Source organism: Macaca mulatta, chromosome 18 (assembly GCF_049350105.2).
Source record: "Macaca mulatta isolate MMU2019108-1 chromosome 18, T2T-MMU8v2.0, whole genome shotgun sequence".
In the NCBI taxonomy this organism is placed as follows: Eukaryota; Metazoa; Chordata; class Mammalia; order Primates; family Cercopithecidae; genus Macaca; species Macaca mulatta.
Genome location: NC_133423.1, coordinates 7896130 through 7915743, shown reverse-complemented (window position 1 = coordinate 7915743; position 19614 = coordinate 7896130). Strand labels below are relative to the sequence as shown.

The window sequence follows — 19614 nt, the reverse complement described above, 5'->3', positions numbered from 1 at the left end:
TGCATTTGTACATGAAGTGCAATCACTGCTACCTAAGTATCTTCTATATTTAAAGGACCTTCTTATTAAATAGAACACTAATTAGAGTAAATGAATCATTGCAGTCACTAGATTCCAGGTAATCACTTCTGAAGCATTCAATAGTGCTTACCTAAGATCTAGTGACAGCAACGATTTTTTTATCATATAGAAAAAGAGAATATACTTTACAGGGTCCAGAGCTGTCAGTACAAAAGCCAAATTCCATTAGCCAGAGGAAGTGATCACGCTTTCCCATGCTAACACTAGCATATGCCATATAAAATCTCTCTGTATATTGTGATTTGAATGACTATCTCATTAGCTTAAATCTTGTACCATAATAATGCTAACAGAAAGAATTATTTAATGTAGTAAACTATAGAAAGTACGTTAGTCACTTACTGAAAAAAAAAGAGAAAATGATAAACAGAGTAATATATAACACTAGTAAAACAGATTATCATCTCTTCTCAGTGAATCATTTTGATGCATTCTTTTAAATCAATCATAAAGAGTTGGAGCTGACAAGATAATTTATTGACCAGGACACGGAAAACTTCACAACATATACATAATTTCTAGTAATATCTGTTTTTCAAGTCACATGGAAAGCAGAACCCCTTTTTATATGCAAAGCAAATAAATCTCGCTAACAATTTACTAAGTAATATATTCACAAACAGAATTTAATACCAACTGCTCAACCAGGTCCCTCCCCTCATATCAAAATGATATACAGAAAATAGACATTATTTGAGGCAATTATTTATGACTTGCCAGAACAGTTTTCTCCATAATAAGTAAAAATTAAATCTGTCACAGTCTGAGAAACGCCGTACATGGTTTCAATACTACTAGACACTTTTATAAATAAAATCATATTCTACAAAGCATGCAGCCCAGGATTTCTGCATTTTCTGTTTTATTATTGCCCAGACATGTCAGGTTTATAAACTTATGCAGAATATTCCAATTGGAGGGCATCAGTACTCCCTTTATTTTTGGATAAGGAACCAAAACATCTTAATGCTTTATAAAATATTAACACACAAGCACACACACACATACGTGCACAGCACAACAATTCCTGATATAACAATAAAAATAATTTTCTGGCATATATGAACAAGTACCAAAATACTTAAAGTCCACCTGAGTAGCTGTCGAAAGATGAGAGTATAAAAATGACATTTTATTTTAAAAAACTTGAACTGTACAATTTTTGTGGTATTTACCTTCCTATTTAAAATTTTTACTTTGTTTGCCAAATTTTATTCTCACATTTTGGAGGTAAAAGCAGGCTCAGTCTTCAGAACTCTTAATGCCTATCTTTTTATCAATTACAGTTACTACACTTGGTTTATTGTATTAATATGCTATTGCTCCATAACAAATCACCACAATTTTAGCAGCTTTAAATAACACCCATTTACTATCTACTATTAATAGTTCTATAGGTAAGAAGTACTGGGTTCTTTGGCGAGGGCAGTTGAGGGTGAAAATCCAGTTTCTCACAGTTCTGGGACCAAGTTCTCTATTTTTTTGAGGAATGCTTACTGGGGTCACCCTCACTCCTAGAACACATTTCTCAGTCCCTTGATTCTCTTACTTCCCCTTTCATTCACATCCAAAGAATCTGCTCCACTTTTAAAGGGCTCGTGTGGTTAGATTACGCTCACCTGGATAATCAACCTTTTGATTAACCCAAAGTCACCTGACTGGTAACCTTAATCACAAAGGCAAATTTATCATATTTACAATCCCAGGAACTGGAGCTGGAAATTTATGTTCATTAGATAAGTAACTTTAACACCTTTATCACAATTTTAGTGTAAGATACTTACTGTATTTGTCAAGTGTTTATATTTTTTATTTTAATTTGACTGAAAATATTTTTGAATTAGTTAACAACAAACTGAGTCAACTTTAAATATGAAATAATGAGTAAACTGTATAAGCTAGAGTTTTATTATCCAAAAACGTTAAACATTAAATTACCTTCATTTATGTATTTCATACATATTTTGACTCTGTCCCTTATCCTGTCCTAGCAAATGATAAGAATATGAAGACAGATTGGTTAATTAGCTTGATTTAATCATTCCATGATGGAAACATCACACCATAGCCCATAAATATAAACAAGCATTATTTGTCAATTAAAAATAAATTTTAAAAATAGTTTAAAATTAATTTTTAAAAACCTTGATCATTTCCTCAAAGAATGTGGTTTTGTGAGAGCAAACTAGGCCAGGAATTGGGAGATGTTAACCTTGCTCCAGCTCTGTTGCTAACTAGCCAAATATTTGGGCAAGTCACTTATCATAGATTCATTAAATTTGGTTTTCAGATGACTTTCATGTTATCTGTGCCAAAATATTACTTGACTTTTAACTATTATTCAAAATCTCTGCCAGCCTCTGCTTGGATTCCTCTGGTGAAATCTCATTCAATGTCTGTTATTAAAATAAAAGGCTTCTCTGTGTTACATTAAAAGCTATTTCTTTAGTTTCAAACTTTCAAATAAATGGCGGTACTTAAAAGTCTTACTCCTGCAGATTAAGTTTTATTCCTGTTTCATGTGACAGTCCTTCAAATGTTTGAAGATTGGTACCATATCCTTTTTTAAAAAAAGAAATAATCAGTTTATTTATTCCATGAGTTTTAACTGAATCACAGACATTGTGCTTGGCACTGGGTATCTGGAGATAAATACGGTCCAGGCTTCATGAAATTAATAGTTACCATGATTTGGTCTCCCATCATTTCATTCTGGTGGCTATTTTCCAGACCAGATTCTGAATTGGAGGCCATAGTATTTGCTCAGAGAGGCGTATGTCTACACTCCTTTGTCAACTCACATTGAATTTCATTATCTGACTCAGTTTATTCATCTTTTAAATGACGTAGTCAGTAACAAGGTTCTTTCTGCCTCTGGTTTTCCAAATTCTAAGAAATCTAGATTAATCACATTCTAATTAAACGGGACCATCTAGATTAATATTCTTTAGTAAAGGAGACATCAGATATTATATTTTCTGTTTGTCAAAAGCTGGAAAAGTCGTAATGTGTATACATTTTAATACAGTCAAGTAAGCTATTCAGCACTTTCCTTGTGCAATATGGTTAAGTCACCAGGTGTCATTCAAATATTCACCACAAGCCATTTCAAGTTTAACTTGCGCTTTGATAGTCTATTCTCATAAGCTGCTAGGAACTCTATAAAAATAGAAAGTCCACATAGGCAGTAATCTCCAGTCCTTGCTTTTCTCCACAGTATTCAAAGCCACTTCCCATCCTCTAACCTTTAATTTAACAGAGAAAGCCTGTTACAATAGAGCCATCTTTGTCCAGCTCTGCAGGCAGCTTTCCCTTTGGGTCACAGAATGCCACATTCTGTAACAGACAGGTACATCGGTTATTGTTGCTCTGGAATTGTACAAAAGACAGTCTATTTACCAGCTGGAAAAAAAGGGTGTGCATTTACACTGTCATGAAAACCTTCTCCTTAAGACCGTAGTGACAAACGTCCTGGTTATGACAGTAAGCTGGGGGCACATATAATCCTGTTTTTTAAAAAGTCTTTAAAAATTTTCCATTCGTAGAGTTTAAGAAAAACAAATAGCCCTTGCACGTCAATCCACGTCTTATGAAAAAAGCATAATAAGCTGCAACCTAGCTCTCTGGTAATATAGGTAGTGGGTTTTTATGGTTTTATGTGAGCAAAAGCTTTGGACTTAAAAAATAGAAGAAAAATAACTGTCTTTCTTCACAATGCAATTAACTTTCTCTAAGATTTGTTCAGAGGCAAAGAGAAATGCAAGCATCAAAGCTGGAAGCTGGAGCATGATCTCTGAATCTCCTTACATTCAGGGTAAATCAATGGTAGACTCGCACAGCTGTCAGTATCCTGGTGAATCTTCATGAGAAATATTGTGTCTGGTAGACAAGGTGAGAAGGCTCTCCAGGCAGAGGGAATAACATCTATAAAGTCGTAGAATCATAAAAGAGAAGAGAGTGTGCTTTTTCAGGATTTAATGCAATTGCACGTGATCAAATGAAAGTGTGGATAGGGAGGTGGTGTCAATTCTTTAAGCTAAAGTGTTCTCCAGGCCTCTCTAAAGAACTCAGCCTTCATCCTGAGTGCTTCAGTGACATACGGAAAAACGAAGCAGAAAAACCGAAAGTTGGGGGAAAGGTGCCACATTTCCATTTTATATGCGAACCCTAGAGACATATGCAAGAAAAAATCAAGTGAAGAAATACCAGTGCCCTCAAAAGAGGTTCTTCGCTGGGTGCAGTGACTCACTCCTAGCACTTTGGGAGGCCAAGGCAGGCACATCACCTAAGATCAAGAGTTCGAGACCAGCCTGGTCAACATGGCGAAACCCCGTCTCTAATAAACATACAAAAAAAAAATTAGCCAGGTGTGGTGGTGCACGCCTGTAATTCCTGAAGCAAGAGAATTGCTTCAGGTGGGAGGTAGAGGTGGCAGTGAGCCGAGATCGCACCACTGCACTCCAGCCTGGGAGACAGAATGAGACTCCGTCTCAAAAACAAAACAAAAACAAAAGCAAACAAACAAAAAAAGTGGCTCTTCTTTTCCCCTCAGCCTAAATATCCAGTCACCAAATTCTATCTTATCTCTCTCTAACATTTCCCTCACGTTGGACCACCGTGGCCTAATTTCCAACACTGGGATCACCGCCACAGCTTCCCACTTGGTCTTCCGCTTGCAGTGCTTCGTTGCAGGAAAAACCAATTTTCCTAACATGCAAAGCCGGTCATATCACTTTTCTGCTTTGTTTTTCCATGTCACTGAAGCACTCAGGATGAAGGCTGAGTTCTTTAGAGAGGCCTGGAGAACACTTTAGCTTGAAAAATCCATACCACCTCCCTATCCACGCTTTCATTTGGTCACGTGCAATTACATTAAATCCTGAAAAAGCATACTCTCTTCTCTTTTATGATTCCATGACTTTATAGATGTTATTCCCTCTGCCTGGACAGCCTTCTCACTCTACCGGACACAATACTTCTCATGAAGATTCACCAGGATACTGACAGCTGTGCGAGTCTACCACTGACTTACCCTATCTGGTGTAAGGGGTCTTTTCTCTCTCTCTGTTATACCTTACAAATACCCCAATGATCTAACCTTACTGCTTAGATTATTCTGTTACATATTTGTCTAAGAACTAAACAGAAACACCTGAGAACAGGGCCTGGCATGCTTTTTCATGTCTCCAGCAGAGGGCTTGAGAATTTATTGAGTCACAAAATCAATTAATTAAATAACACACAGTTTCAGCCTCAATAAATAAATGACTACAAATCTAGTAAGTCAATATTTTTTCTTACAACTTTGTAACTGAGGAATAAAAACAAAAGCAGGAGAATGAACAAATAACACCTTAGTCCTATGACACCTGCTGGCACAAAATGATTCATCCTCTGTATTTTGGAAAATGTTTCCATAAACAGAATCAACATAGTTGCTCCATGGAAATGTTTCCAAAATTGGGGTCTGAGTCAAAATCTAACCCACAATAGACTTAGCTTAATACATGTAACACTTTTAATTTTTGCAATGTATTGCCAACCCTCAAAAATCAGGGTGATTAACATAAAACCTAGATTTCTGGCAAGTTATGAGAAACAATGCAGGGCTTGATAATGCTGGACCCACATTTTCTCATAACAGCACCACACGGAGCTTCACAGGCAGCTAAGTCATGCCTGTCTCCTTCAAATGGGCACAGGATCTCCCAGGCCCTGTTACCATTGCTGCCAGCCCTTGCCACACTTGTATTTTACATGCCAGATATTAATGATTTTGTAGGCCCCAGAAAAACCTCTACAGATATAATTTTCGTTTACAAAATCAACCAACTGCAGATGTTGACAATAAGAGCATAAGTGTGATTATAGTTAGAGCCATGGTTCTTGCATACCATTTCAATCTGCGTTTCAGAGGCTGACTTACCTTAAAGTCTCTTGTCTAGGTTATCAAATAATTTATTCAACTCACTCTCTAGACTGCTATTTATGACATCAAATTTAGATTGGTCAAGAGAAGACAAGTTACATCTCAAAAATCAAAATGAAATCATAACCTATGATGACTGCACTCTGAAATGTATTAGACATGTCCAGTTGTTTCAAAGCAATGCACGTTATAGACACTTCTCAAGTCAGCTGTCAAGTGTGGGTTTCATCTTAAGACTGACCTTGGACCGTGGAGGCGCTCGGATGTACCACTTGCAATCAACAGCCTCGCTAGCAGTAGCTTTGCCTTCCTTCATAATTTGTACAGACTCCACAATTCCTTCGGAACCGCCCATCTCAAACTCACACGCTAAATAACAAAATGCCAAACAAACACACAAAAATGGATCTTGAATAATAAACCAAAAGTGTATTTCATAGCAGAAAGCAAAGTCTTCTGAACAGTATGAAATATCTATTTTACCAACCTGGTAATGGTTTCAAAGCTCCAAGGTCCTTAAAGTCAGGATCTTAAAAATTGAGAAAAAGACAATTAGTCCCATTCTACATTTATTACTTAACATTGATTTTAAGTTATACATCATTAAATTATCCAGAAATCTGCCTTTAAAAACACATTAGGGGAGAGTAAATGATTAAATAAAAAGTGCATAATGATGTTGGGACTGAAATGTTAATTTAGTATTACTACAAGGTTTTTTTCTCAATACAAAAAACACAATTAAAATTTGTTTTTCTAATGCCACTCCTGCCTCTAATTATCAGACAAAAATCTTACTCATTACCTATAACTCCATAGGTGGAATGATTAAATTAATTATATGATCTATCCTTCATAACAGGAGAATAGATGTTCTTGTAAAAGGTATCCATCAGTAATTCAAGGTTTGGGGCAATTTCCCTGTGTTCTAGATACTATCCTCTTTGCTGATTCAAAACATTCTGTAAAGTGTAGTAACACAGTTTTTAACTAGAATATCTGAAGCACAAATTAAGATGTAAAATCTATAACTCCTCTCCTTTGGCTGACTGAACAATCCTGTTTTCGTCAAATCTTTCTCTGCAACATTTCATACTACGCTAACTTTCAAAGCATTCCTCAGTATTCTGGTTTGTCAACTTGACACCCACTCTCCTCATCTTCCTCGCAGTCAAGCCCAGGCTCAGCCACCTGTCCTCTGCTTATTTACGTATTTCAGGGAAGGCCTGCTGTTTCATGAGTCTAAGACGTTTTCTAACGGTAAAAAGGCAAACTGGTGGTCTCATTCTCATTTCTGGAACTGATTTTGAGGCAGGTATACAGTCAATGAAATATCAAGATAAGCCTTTTAGAAAGCTTCTGAGAAAGTCTTCCTCGTAATAGAGACAAGGTGTATACCATTGTTCTGGCTCTTATTGCAGTCATGCTTGTATCGGACGTCGTGGAATCACGCATTAGCCAACTTTCAATGTTGAAGGTGTTAATATAAGAAAAGGCTAATTGTGATGATGAGCACAATGAAAGTGTGTAGAACCATGAATCATTAATGATGTCACTGAGACACTGTATTACCTTATTTGATAAACATAAATTCCTATTTTTAAAAAATTTTAAATTTTTAATTATTACAAGTGCATAGTCATTGTATATATTTATAGAGTAACTTATTCTGGAGTTGCATTTCTCCAAGATTTATACTGTTTTTTTCCATTTGACAAGTAAAAATTGTTTACATTTATGGTGTACAATGTGATATTTTGGTATGTGATGTTCTGGTATGTGTGTACATTGTCGAATGGCTAAATAAAGATAATTCACATGTCTTACCTCATGTATCTATCATTTTCTTGCATAGTGAGAACACTTAAAGTCTACATTCTAGCAATTTTACAGTAGATTACAGGATATATTGTTATTAATTACAGCTACCATGGTGATCTCTTGAACTTATTATTCTTCCTGACTACCTGAAATTGGGCTTTTCGCTTTTTGAAATAATACACGCCCTTGTAGCCCTTGTCACTTTGAGTTGAGGTTTCTTTGACTTATGAGTGAGTGAAGGCATCGATGACTATATGTTAAAGAAACGTGGCATACAATTAAAAGATGATTGGGAAATGTATTTGTTCTTATACTACCATGGCATCAGCTCTAAGTTTAAATCTTTTAGAGTTAGAAATATTTGATGAGACATTGCTCAACAACAATTCAGGACTGCAATATAAAAAGCAGCATTCTTTCTGTAAGAGGTTAGTTCTGGATATTAAGACTATGTGTGCTAATATGCATGTGTGTATTTAAGTGCATTTCTTTGTATGTCTGTGTGCCTGGACATGCAAAACCTGTAACTACAGGCTGATTGTTAGTTTAGTTATCGTTATTAAACGTTTTGTTTTTGTTGTTGTTTCTTGCTTTGTCAAACAGTTATGTGAACTGATCTGTTGAAACTGAAAGGCCTGGATTGGCCATACTACACAATCTGATCGCATGAGCTATTTAGACTTATTTTATTACAGACACTATTAGAAAGTGTTAATAAATTTTGAAACAAGTTACAGATTCCTTTGCAAAGCTGTTTTGAAAACAGATTTAAAAAATCTTTTTAGAAAAAAAGGAAAAAAAGAAACTGTAAGCAATTTCCATTTAAAAAATAAGGACATCACAGATCATTTGGACCAAGACACTTCCTGGTAGAAATTTGTTTCTTCATCTAACTCAACAGATATATAGCTATTATTTCAATAAATATGTATTTAACACCTACTGTGCAATAAAAGCTATGTTTTGCATAACACTGCTAAAATTGGTTGTTTCCATCAAGCAGTTTCATTGGTATTGATAAGGTCCCCCATATCTTCCTTATTTTTCCATCAACCTTGATGACCTGTTATCCAGACTTTTTGTTATTCATTGTATCCTTCTTATTAAGAATAATGCTTAATTATATTCATAATTAACACTCATTATCTCCTCCTTGATTAGAATATTTCAGCCTTACGTGCCTGTTTCTACAATTTTTGTGGAATGTAGTTGATACTCTGTTTTCTAGTTTGAAGGCTAACATTTGTCATTTTTATAACTCATTCCAGGCAATGTTGAGAGAAATGCCAGTTCTGGGAACTGAAAATTTATTTTTGTCTTTGTATGAACAGTGATAGCACTGATAGTTTAAAAAACAAAACTTTAGAAAAAACTGTTTTTGCAATTCCATTTATATTAATATCACAATAATAGATGGGCCATATGACCTGCAAAAACAACCCAATAAACAATACTCTTTTTTTTAAACAGCCTAAATTCAACTTAAGATTATAAAGACTGATTGGCCAAGGTTGTTTGTGGGCGAGGACAAGAATTATTAGGCAGATGCACGACAAAGTTGGACTTGGTAACTAGTCTTCTACTCTGGATCTATCCCTCAAGTCTGTTCTCTACTTAGCAACCTAAATAAACTATTACACATGTAAATCAAATAAACTATTACACATGGAACTCTCCTGATTTTCCACTTTCCTTAGAGTAAGACCATCAATCTTTATAATGCATCTTAACGCCCTGTAAGTTCTTGCCCTTGGTCCCTGGCTCCATGCTGCTGGTTCCACTCTTCTTTCTGATCACATTCACCTGTTTCTCAAACACCCTAGGCTGTTCCTATCCTCTGTACCAGGAACTTGTTCTTTTGTCTCTCTGCAATACCTTTCTCCTGGCTTTGGAGAATTGAATCTTTCTCATTCTTTGGTTTTGGGCTCAAATATTATGTTCTCAGAAACGCCTTCCTTGACAATCCTCTCTAAAACAGCACTGTCCCTAATTTTGCTTCCCTCACATTATTACAATTTACAATTATTTAACTATTTGTCTGTTTAATTTTTTACTAACTGTCTACTTCCACTGCTCCATAATCAAGAAGCTCTGTAAGGAAGGGTTCCCCATCCAGCTGCGGTACGCACAGCAGGAGATGAGCAGAGGCAGGATAGCAAAGGAAGCATCAACTGTATTTACAGCAGCTTCCCATTGCTCATGTCACCACCTGAGCTCCTCCTCCTGACAGGTCAGCGGCAGCATTAGATTCTCATAGGAGTTTCAACCCTATTGTGAACTGTGCGTGCGAGGGATCTAGGGTGCATGCTCCCTATGAGAATCTAATGCCTGATGATCTGGGGTGGTGACAGTAGCACTGGGAGCAGCCGGAAATACAAATTAACATTAGCAAATTAACAAATTAACAGTAGCAAATTCATTAGCAAAGAAGTTTGACTGCACCATAATAATTCAATCACTTCCAGACACATATCAAAACCCTATCACTGAGTGGCAAGTAACAAGCAGCATCTGGTGGCAGGCTTTATAGTAGCAAGTGAGTTGATGTACTTCAGTTGTACAGCTGCATCTGGGGGCAGGCTTTAAGTCAAAATCTGCCACTTATTTTAGTCTGCATGTGGCACACACATGACACACATTATTTTATTTAATACTTCCATCCATGCCTCTTTCCCACACTGCACACTTGTCTCTGTCACAGTTTTGGTAAGCCCACAAGCTAAGCCTAGCCAAAATGAGTTAAAAAACAAATGTCATCAGAGAGCTTCTTTGAAAAGGGTTAAAGACCCAATGATTAGACCGCAGAAGACCCTAAGATTGCCAACAAAAAGAAAGCTGCACTTAAAGAGAATACCAAGAGTCCTACTTAAATTACAGGTTCACTGCAACAGATGGTTCACATTCTCCAAGACCTCTCTGTACAATGTGTGGCGACCAGTTATCCAAGGAAGCCATTAAACCTTCAAAACTGCTTTGCCACATAGTGACCAAGCACCCTTCATTAGTTTTTTAAAAGAAAAAAAGTAAACATAATGAACAGTAGCAATTGTTGAAAACTATCACTTCAACAAATGTGTCTGCACTGAGAGCATCATTCTTAGTGGCTCGCTTCATTGCTAAAGCTAAGAATCCCTTTATTATTGGTGAAGAGTTGATCCTGCCTGCTGCTGAGGACATCTGTCATGAACTCTTAGGAGAGGCTGCAGTTCAAAAGATGGCTCCTTTCAGCTAGCACCATAACTAGATGAACTGATGAAATGGCAGAAGATACTGATGCACAATTGTTAGGATTAATGAGTCACCGTGATACGCAATCTGGGATGACAAGTCTACCAATACCGACAACGAGGCAACAGTATCTGCTTCCGTATGGTATATTTGCAGGAGGATGTGCATGAGGATATGTTATGTGCACTTTTATTGCCAAACATCACAGCTGGAGAACTATTCAAGTCTTTGAATGATTATATATTAGGAAAACTGAATTAGTCATTTTGGGTCCGGATACACACGAATGGAGTGGCTGCCATGACGGGACAGTTTTCTGGTTTCCCTACCTCAGTGAAAGGTAGGGAATGTGAGTCTATGCACTGTGTCATCCACACAGAAATGCTGTGCTTGCTAGACAAAAAATGTCATGTGTACTTATATTTTTCAGAATGTGATTAAAATTATCAACCACATTAAAGTACATGCCCTTAACTCACATATGTTTGTGCAGCTCTGAGGAGACGGACGCTGAGCACACGTCTTCTCTTATACACAGAAGTGAGATGGCTTTCCCAATGTAGATCACTGGCCAGAGGTTTTTTAGTTAAGACAGCCACTCCAGAGATTTCTTGTAGACAAATAGTCATCCCTGGCAACACATTTCAGTAACACAGATTGAGCTGCAAAACTTGCTTACTTGTGTGACATATTCAACCTGCTCAACGAACTCAATCTGTCACTTCAGGGGAGAACAACAACTGTGTTCAAGTCAGCAGATAAAGTGACCGCATTCAAAGCCAAACTGGAATTACGGGGGTGACGAGGGAACAATGGAATTTCTGACATCTTCCAAACGTCAGCAGAAATTCTGAGAGACACGGAGTCAGGGCCTTCTTTCTCCCAGCTGGTGCATGAGCACCCATCTCTGCTTTCGGAAGAGCTTGAGTATTATTTCCCAACCAAAAAAGTCCCCGGAACTGGGAAGGAATAGATCCATGACCCATTTGCAAATAAGCCAGGTGAATGGACTTTAGCCATGCTAGAAGAGGATCAAATGCCTGATACTGCAAATGACGGTGGCCTTAAAAGTGTGTTTGAGACAACTTCAAATCTCCATACGTTCTGGATTAAAGTCAAGGCAGAAGAGCCTGAGATTGTCACAGAACACACTGAAAAGCCTCCTCCCATTTCCTACATCCTATCTTTGTGAAGCAAGGTTTTCCGCAGTGACAGCAACTGAAACAAGATCATGGAGTAGACTGGACATCAGCAACACACTTCTAATACCACTATGTCCCATGACCCCCAGATGGAACCATCTAGTTGCAGAAAACAGGCTCAGGGCTCCCAATGATTCTACATTATGGTGAGTTGTATAATTATTTCATTATATATTACTATGTAATAATAATGGAAAAAGAGCACAATAAATGTAATGCACTTGAATCATCTGGAAACCATACCCTACCCCAGAAAATGGAAAAACTGTCTTCCACAAAACTGGTCCCTGGTGCTAAAAATGTGCTATAAGGGACTTTGTATCTCTTGACGCTCTCTATCCAGGACCTAGAATAGTGCTTGGGCATACTAGGTGATCACACTCAGTACTGAATTTAACACGTCTCTTCCTATAAATAATACAGTTACTTTACCCCAACTTGATTTTATTATATGTTGATGTAATTGCAAGACTTTACACTTAACACTTTTCCAATCCGCAGGTTCTCACAGTAAATACATCACATTAGACACTCTATTAGAAAGCAGCCTCATGTTGAACAAACCTCTCCCTTTTTGTTTCTAGGCTCACATCTAGACTCTGTTTTCCAGCCTCCCTTGCAATTGTACGTGGCCATGGAAGTGAGCTCGGCCAATAAATGCAGACAAAAGTTAACTTTACCCACAGGCTGGGTGCTTACAGTCGTCTTTAAAATATTCCTACAGGGTCTGTCTTTCTTCCATGCACTGGAAATGTGAAACTCCATCAGCTTCACTTTATAAGTGAGTATGTGGAGCACAGACAGCACTTTCCTGGACTCCAATTTGACGTTTCCTCAGTAAGTAATATACTTCAATTATGTGACATTACTAAAGTTTTTAAAATGTTATTGCAACTATTATTCTATGAGCTCAGGAGCGTTCCGTTATTGAGATCCAAAGGTCACTATTTTCATAATAATACTAAAATTCTATTTGTCTTTTTGCAGTATCATTTTCTCAAAAATATATGGAAGAGTCTTCCAGATATTACATGACATGGCGTTAACACTACTATGACTAATGAAGTATGTGCTTGTATTTTCAAATATTCTAAGATTAGGGTGTAAATAACGCACATTTTCAGAGATTAGCTTAGTTTGTTCTCAGTGATTTTACTGGACACTTACTGGTTATTTTCAGTTCTTAATACAATCCCAGTAACCTGATTTTTGTCCAATATGATGTTATTTTTAAACTTCAAAATGTTTATTAAGGTTACATGGAAGCACAGCAAGAATTAAGTACGTTTGCTGCTTTATTTTGTAAATCTATTTACTTATCTATCTAATTTGAAACCTTTTACAAATAAACTTTATCTAGAGATATAACAATACAGGGCTTACTTATATTTCCTCTTAAATAAAATATAGTTATACCATATTTTTCTTATGGTGAAGGATGGAAATTTGTCTTAGAAAGGGGAGATTAAAAGACTCACTCTCTCCATCACGGTCACACCATCTATTTCTAAATTATGAAAAAAGGTGAAACTGACATTTCAAACAGGTTTCTTATGGAAGGGAAGACTCTATTCCAAATAAAATCAAACAAACCTGTAAATAAAAATGAAAATATGAGAAAATCTATCTTTTCATCCACTTTATAGATGTTAATAATTTACTTTATTAGGACTTAGAAAAACAGGCATTTTTGAGTGGTTTTATTCTGAATATGTGATGGAAGCATTGAGACAAATAAGAATTATTTTAAAAAGTGTATTTTAAATATAGACATCGTTCGTTCTTTAAAAGCCAAATATCACTTTTCAAACTCAACATAGTGAACTCATTGAAATGTCTCGCAGTTATTGTGAGGCCTTGGTCAAGAAGCTCACAGGAGGCTAATAAAGCCATTTACACCTGCCACTGCTGAATGACTACTGGATGAAAAGTCAGTAAAAGAAACCAAGACACTGCCACCTTCCCAACATACAGTAACGTGCTGTTAAAGTTTCAGCTTAGACAAGAAGACAGAGTTAATGCCTTGTCTGGAGAACTTCACTGCTGTCTAGAAAATAACGGATATACAGACCTGGCTGGGCTTCCTTATTTTGCTTGAACTCGCCCAATGTCAGCATGGGCCAATGATCAAGGATCATCTTTTATGTGAATGCTTGACAACAAATGGAGGTAGTGCTGAAATATTCAAATTTTTGGATAACTTTCAAATCCTGCGGTTTATGGCAGGACATCTGGGTTGACATGTGCATTGATGGCACAAAAACAGTGATGGATAAAACTGCTGGTGTCTTAGCAGTGAATCAGGACTGTGGTACCAAATCTTAGCAGCTAGTATTCACTGCATAATTCACTGTCATGCAACTGCACAGTAGGAAAACAAAAAGGAAGTTTACTTAGAATCATCATGATGAAGCACTAAAAACAATGGTTTTAAATTCTGAAGTCTAGAGTAAATGTTTTAATATTCTGTAAGAGGAATCGTTAAGCATGGATAAGGTATTTTTGCTGCAGCCTGAACTGTTTCCTGTTTTTCTCAAGAAAAAGCACCTTGTAGTTATTCAAATTGTGTGAGCTACCCATTTTTTTTTCGTGGAGCATCATTTTTGCTTGAAAAACATATTACAGTTATTTAGATTTGGATGTTGGGCAGACATTTTGTTGAAAATGAACAAAACGAGTCTGTTGATTTTAAGAAAAACAACTGACAATATTTGTTGCCAGTGATAAAATTCAAGCTTCAAGGGAAGGAGATGAATTTGCCACAGTGCACTTGACAGCTTCCCAGCACTGAGAGAATTTTTTAAATGAGATTGTTGTTGATGTGAACAAATGTGATTTTTGATTTGTGTCAACATTTAGCAGTTCTGCATAATAGTAATCCAATAACTGCCAAATAAATAATGCACAAAGTTAAACAAGCATCCATGTGGAACAGAGCCCTTTTAAGAGGAAAATACACTTATAGATGTTAATATAACAGAATACAAAGAAATTCATTAATACAGTTGCATATTCCCTGTTGCAACTAATCTTTAAGAAGCTATCACTTGAGCTTTGGTGCAGTATAAAAGAATAATCACCAGTATCTGAAAAGCCTATTAAGACACTCTTTCCTGGCTGGGAGCAGTGGCTCATGTTTTTAATTCCAGCATTCTGGGAGGCCAAGGCAGGCAGATCACCTGAGGTTGGGAGTTCAAGACCAGCCTGACGAACTGGAGACACCTCATCTCTACTAAAAATACAAAATTAGGTGTGGGGGCATATGCCTGTAATCCCAGCTACTCAGGAGGCTGAGACAGGACAACTGCTTGAACCTAGGAGGCGGAGGTTGCAGTCAGCTGAGATCATGCCATTGCACTCAAGCCTGGCCAACCAGAGCGAAACACCATCTCAAAAAAAAAAAAAAGAAAAAAGAAAAAAGAAAAAAGATACTGTTTCCTGTTCCAACTACATCTCTCTGTTAGACTGGGTTCTCTTCATCTACTTCTACCATAACAACACCTCATAACAGCTTTAATGCATAAGCAGGGGTGATAATCCAGCATAGTCAACCTGACACTAGATTTGCAAAAAATACAAATTAATGCCATTCCTCCAATTAATATTTTAGTATGCATTAATGTCTTCATATTTATTTTAATATGATATGCTATTTATCTTACCACTTTATTGGTTTATTGGCATAATTTGTACATTACTTAATAAATAGCTATTTAAAATATTCTCAGTTTAAATGGCTAATATAATAAATATTGAATGATACAGCCAATAAGCCAAGCACTTTGAGGTCTTCAATAATTCTTAGGAGAGGAAAGGAGTTTTGAGACTAAAAAGCTGCAGAACATCTGGCCCAACCAATCTCATGTTTGTATCATGGGTACCTTTTTCCAGTAGAACTCTAAATTACAATTTAATAGCTCAGGCTTGCACAATGCATTTATTTCATAATCCAATGACATTTCATACTGCTAGCCACATCGCAGATGAACTTTCTGGAAACCACTGTTAACTGATTAGATTATAACTGAATCATATCAGAGGCCTCTTCATTTTATAAATGAAAGAAATAGGGAATTGACAACTTTAGAAAAATGCAACTTGTTTTGATTTAAGACCTAAACAGCTTCAGTGCTGACTCTAGAACTTTGAACCAATCATTTCATATTTCTGAGTTTTATTTTCTTTAACTGAGATAAGAATGTTGTTTGTTTAGGTTTTTACAACTCATGTATGCCAAGTATATCACAGAATACAGTGGTATTCCCAGAATAGGTCATGAATATATGTCATTTCCTGACCAGGTGACACAACTGTTTACAAACCTTCTGATTATAAAATCAGCTTTGATACTGTGATATTTTCAATGCACAGCTCAACTACCTAACAGGACAGTCTTAGAGAACAATACTTTTCCTCAAATTTCCACAATCTCAGATATCTTGAATTGTGTCATTCATCCTTATCGTTCTCCCACTTACTGACAAGTACACACTGAAAGTGGTATCAAATAAAATCTATACTAGTTTTCTAAGTTACCTAACAATCTCTATTATTTGCATTGGCTTTGAATAACTCATCAGAATTTTTAAATTGTCTTGACTGTTACACTTTTATCAAATAAATGACAAATAAAATGTGGAAAAACTAAAGTCGTGTTACAGTGTTTTTCATAATTATCCTCAAATCTAATGAGCTAATATGCAGCGCCAATATTTAACTGCAAACCATTTATTAATTGGCCGTAGAAAAATAAATCCAGTATTTTGATAGAAATTAGTACTTATGCTACAAAAAAGAATGCTGACTTTGGAATCAATTTATATTTTTAAGCACTGCACTATAATCTTCAAGAATTTTCCTATAATACAAACTAAAATACAAGTCAATCAAATTTTTATGAGACCCAGAGTTCTAAAATAGTCTACACAAATGAAAAGTAAGAATACAAGTTTGAGATATATCTACATGACTAAGTTTTTTCTGTTGTCTCATTTTAATTCTTAACTTATTTTCATTTAGTTAGATCCATGAAAATAGCAAATACCACTGCAGTAATTAATATGTACTAGATATTATTCTAATTACTTTAAATATAGTAAATCCTTTCTTCCTTAACATTATATGAGGTACATAACAGTGCTATGCTTGTTTCATAGCTGAGGAAAACAGACAACACAGAGACTTTAAGTAACTAGCCTAAGAATACAGCTGTAAGTGGTAGGGCTTGAAATCAGAATTAGGCAGTCGACCTCCAGATTCCCATACTGTCATTTTCTATTTGAATTCATTCCAGACTTGTAAATGCTAAGAATGTCATCTGGTCTACTGGGCCTGTCTGGACTCTCCATGTGGCTGTTCTTCAAGACTTCTCTCTTGAATTGGGAGTGACGTAACCTAAAGCAATTTTATATATAAAACAGGTAAAATACAATTTTTTTGCATGGGAAAAATATGTTTGAGTATGATGTTGGAGCTATGGTTAAAAACACAAATATGTTTAAAAGGTTTCAAAAGTAAATTTCAAAGATCAAGATCCATGTAAGTAAATCTTTTTCATTTGTCCTACAGAGGAATAAATTAGAGCGATGTGTTGAAAGCTAATGATGAGAAGTGCTAAATGCTGCCATAGGAAACAAGTATTCGTGTATGTTTCGTCGTGGGTGGGGTGGCAGATGGCATTACTTATGATGTCCTTTTCACCCTGAAGCCCAGTTATTCTGTGATTAGTTCTTCTAAGCATATGATTATATTTGGGTTCAAGCAAGTTGATCAAATTTACAAACCCTACAGTTAACATTCAATGACCAATCACTTTATTTTAGGTTTACTGATGGATTGGGCATGGGAAGTAAAGGAGAAAACAATCAGGGACAATGTTTACTTTTCTCATTTCCATCAACAAAGACTCCACGAGCTAGGAAGTTATTAAACTTCCCACTCTCAACCTATAAACTCATCTAGATTTACTGTCATTACTACCTAGCTACCATCTGTCTCAGAACAATTTCTCTCTCTACATCTAATTCTCCACCTAACGTATGGATTTTCTAATCACTCCTACTCATAGTAGTTGGCACATCAATTATCTTCCTCCAGTTCTGAAAAATTTTTCTAAATCTAATTTTCCACCTCTCTTCTGGATTTTTAAATCACTCCTACTCATAGTAGTTACCACATCAATTATCTTCCTCCAATTTTTAACCTACCTTCTATTATCTACATTCTTTCAGACAGTAAATCTGCTCACGTCCCTTCTTAGCTAATAACACACTGCAAACTCCTCCTTCACCTTCCTTCCCACTGTCCACTCCTTCTTTCCTGTTCTCATTCAATTCCCAGATGACTGACTTCCATTCCTTAGACCTGAGATCCATAATCAATCCGCACATCCACATCTCCTACTCACTTCTGAAAGTTCCATCATGTTTGTGTATACATCTTGATTGAAACAATGTTTGATTTGAAACTAACCACACCCTTCAATGGCGACATTCTTATTTCCATCCTTCCATATGTCTGCAACAGGTGTTGGACTCCTTGTCTTTTACTCAGGGATGAAAACTAGAGTGCTTGTAGTTTTTCAAATCATTTGAACAAACTTTAAGGGCCATTTTAAAAATCAATGGCAAAGAAAAAAAAAACTTAACAGCACAGTATAAAATAGCTTGCATAATCATATTATTTTAATACTCTGATTTAATTCCCTCGTGTCTAGAAGCAGCACTGCTCTAGTATAAAATTCATATCACCACGTTTTAAACTTCTTTTAAAGGTACACTGTTTTCTCTAAGTATGGGGTTGGCAATTATAGCTTCTCATTTTGAGTTTGTCTACAATTATAATGGCTTTCATGTGGGCACAGAGTATATATATCCTGACTCTTTTCTAGTTTAACATAAATTTTACTCATATAAATTTAAGAAATCAAAACTTACAAGATTTACAGGAAGAAAATGTTTGAGCCCTTTAAAATATTATTAATATGTGCATGGCTTGTACAGTTTTTTTGTTCCCTTATTTTATTTATTTAGCTGTAATAGGAATTTTCCTCATAGTGCTTATATTCACATTTTTAAGCAAATTGAGAAAACATAACTCTTAAAACACGAGTACACAGAAGCTGGATTTTGTTTGTGTTCACATTAGGTAGGCTTTTACAATGTTTACTTTTGATAGATAGTAACAAGGCAATACTACTGTTCTGCAGAGAAAATATGCATTTCCTAAACATAATCATAGAAAGGTGTGTGGGATAGAGTGAAGAAATCTTCAGAAGATCAAAAATGACAGAAACAGAACAATGAAGACAAAAACAAAATACACACACACACACACACACACCCCTATATTGTC

At 36.0% G+C, this 19614-nt stretch overlaps 1 protein-coding gene across 2 annotated transcripts in view; it reads right to left on the bottom strand.

Annotated features, from left to right (window-relative positions):
* Positions 1–19614, bottom strand: part of NETO1 (neuropilin and tolloid like 1) — a 126303-nt gene that overhangs the window by 44663 nt on the left and 62026 nt on the right. For both annotated transcript variants that reach the window (XM_015122167.3, NM_001257852.1), the window contains 2 exon segments: positions 6498–6539; positions 6252–6379 (listed from right to left, as the gene is read on the bottom strand). In XM_015122167.3, the coding sequence (XP_014977653.1) occupies positions 6252–6379; positions 6498–6539 (170 nt within the window).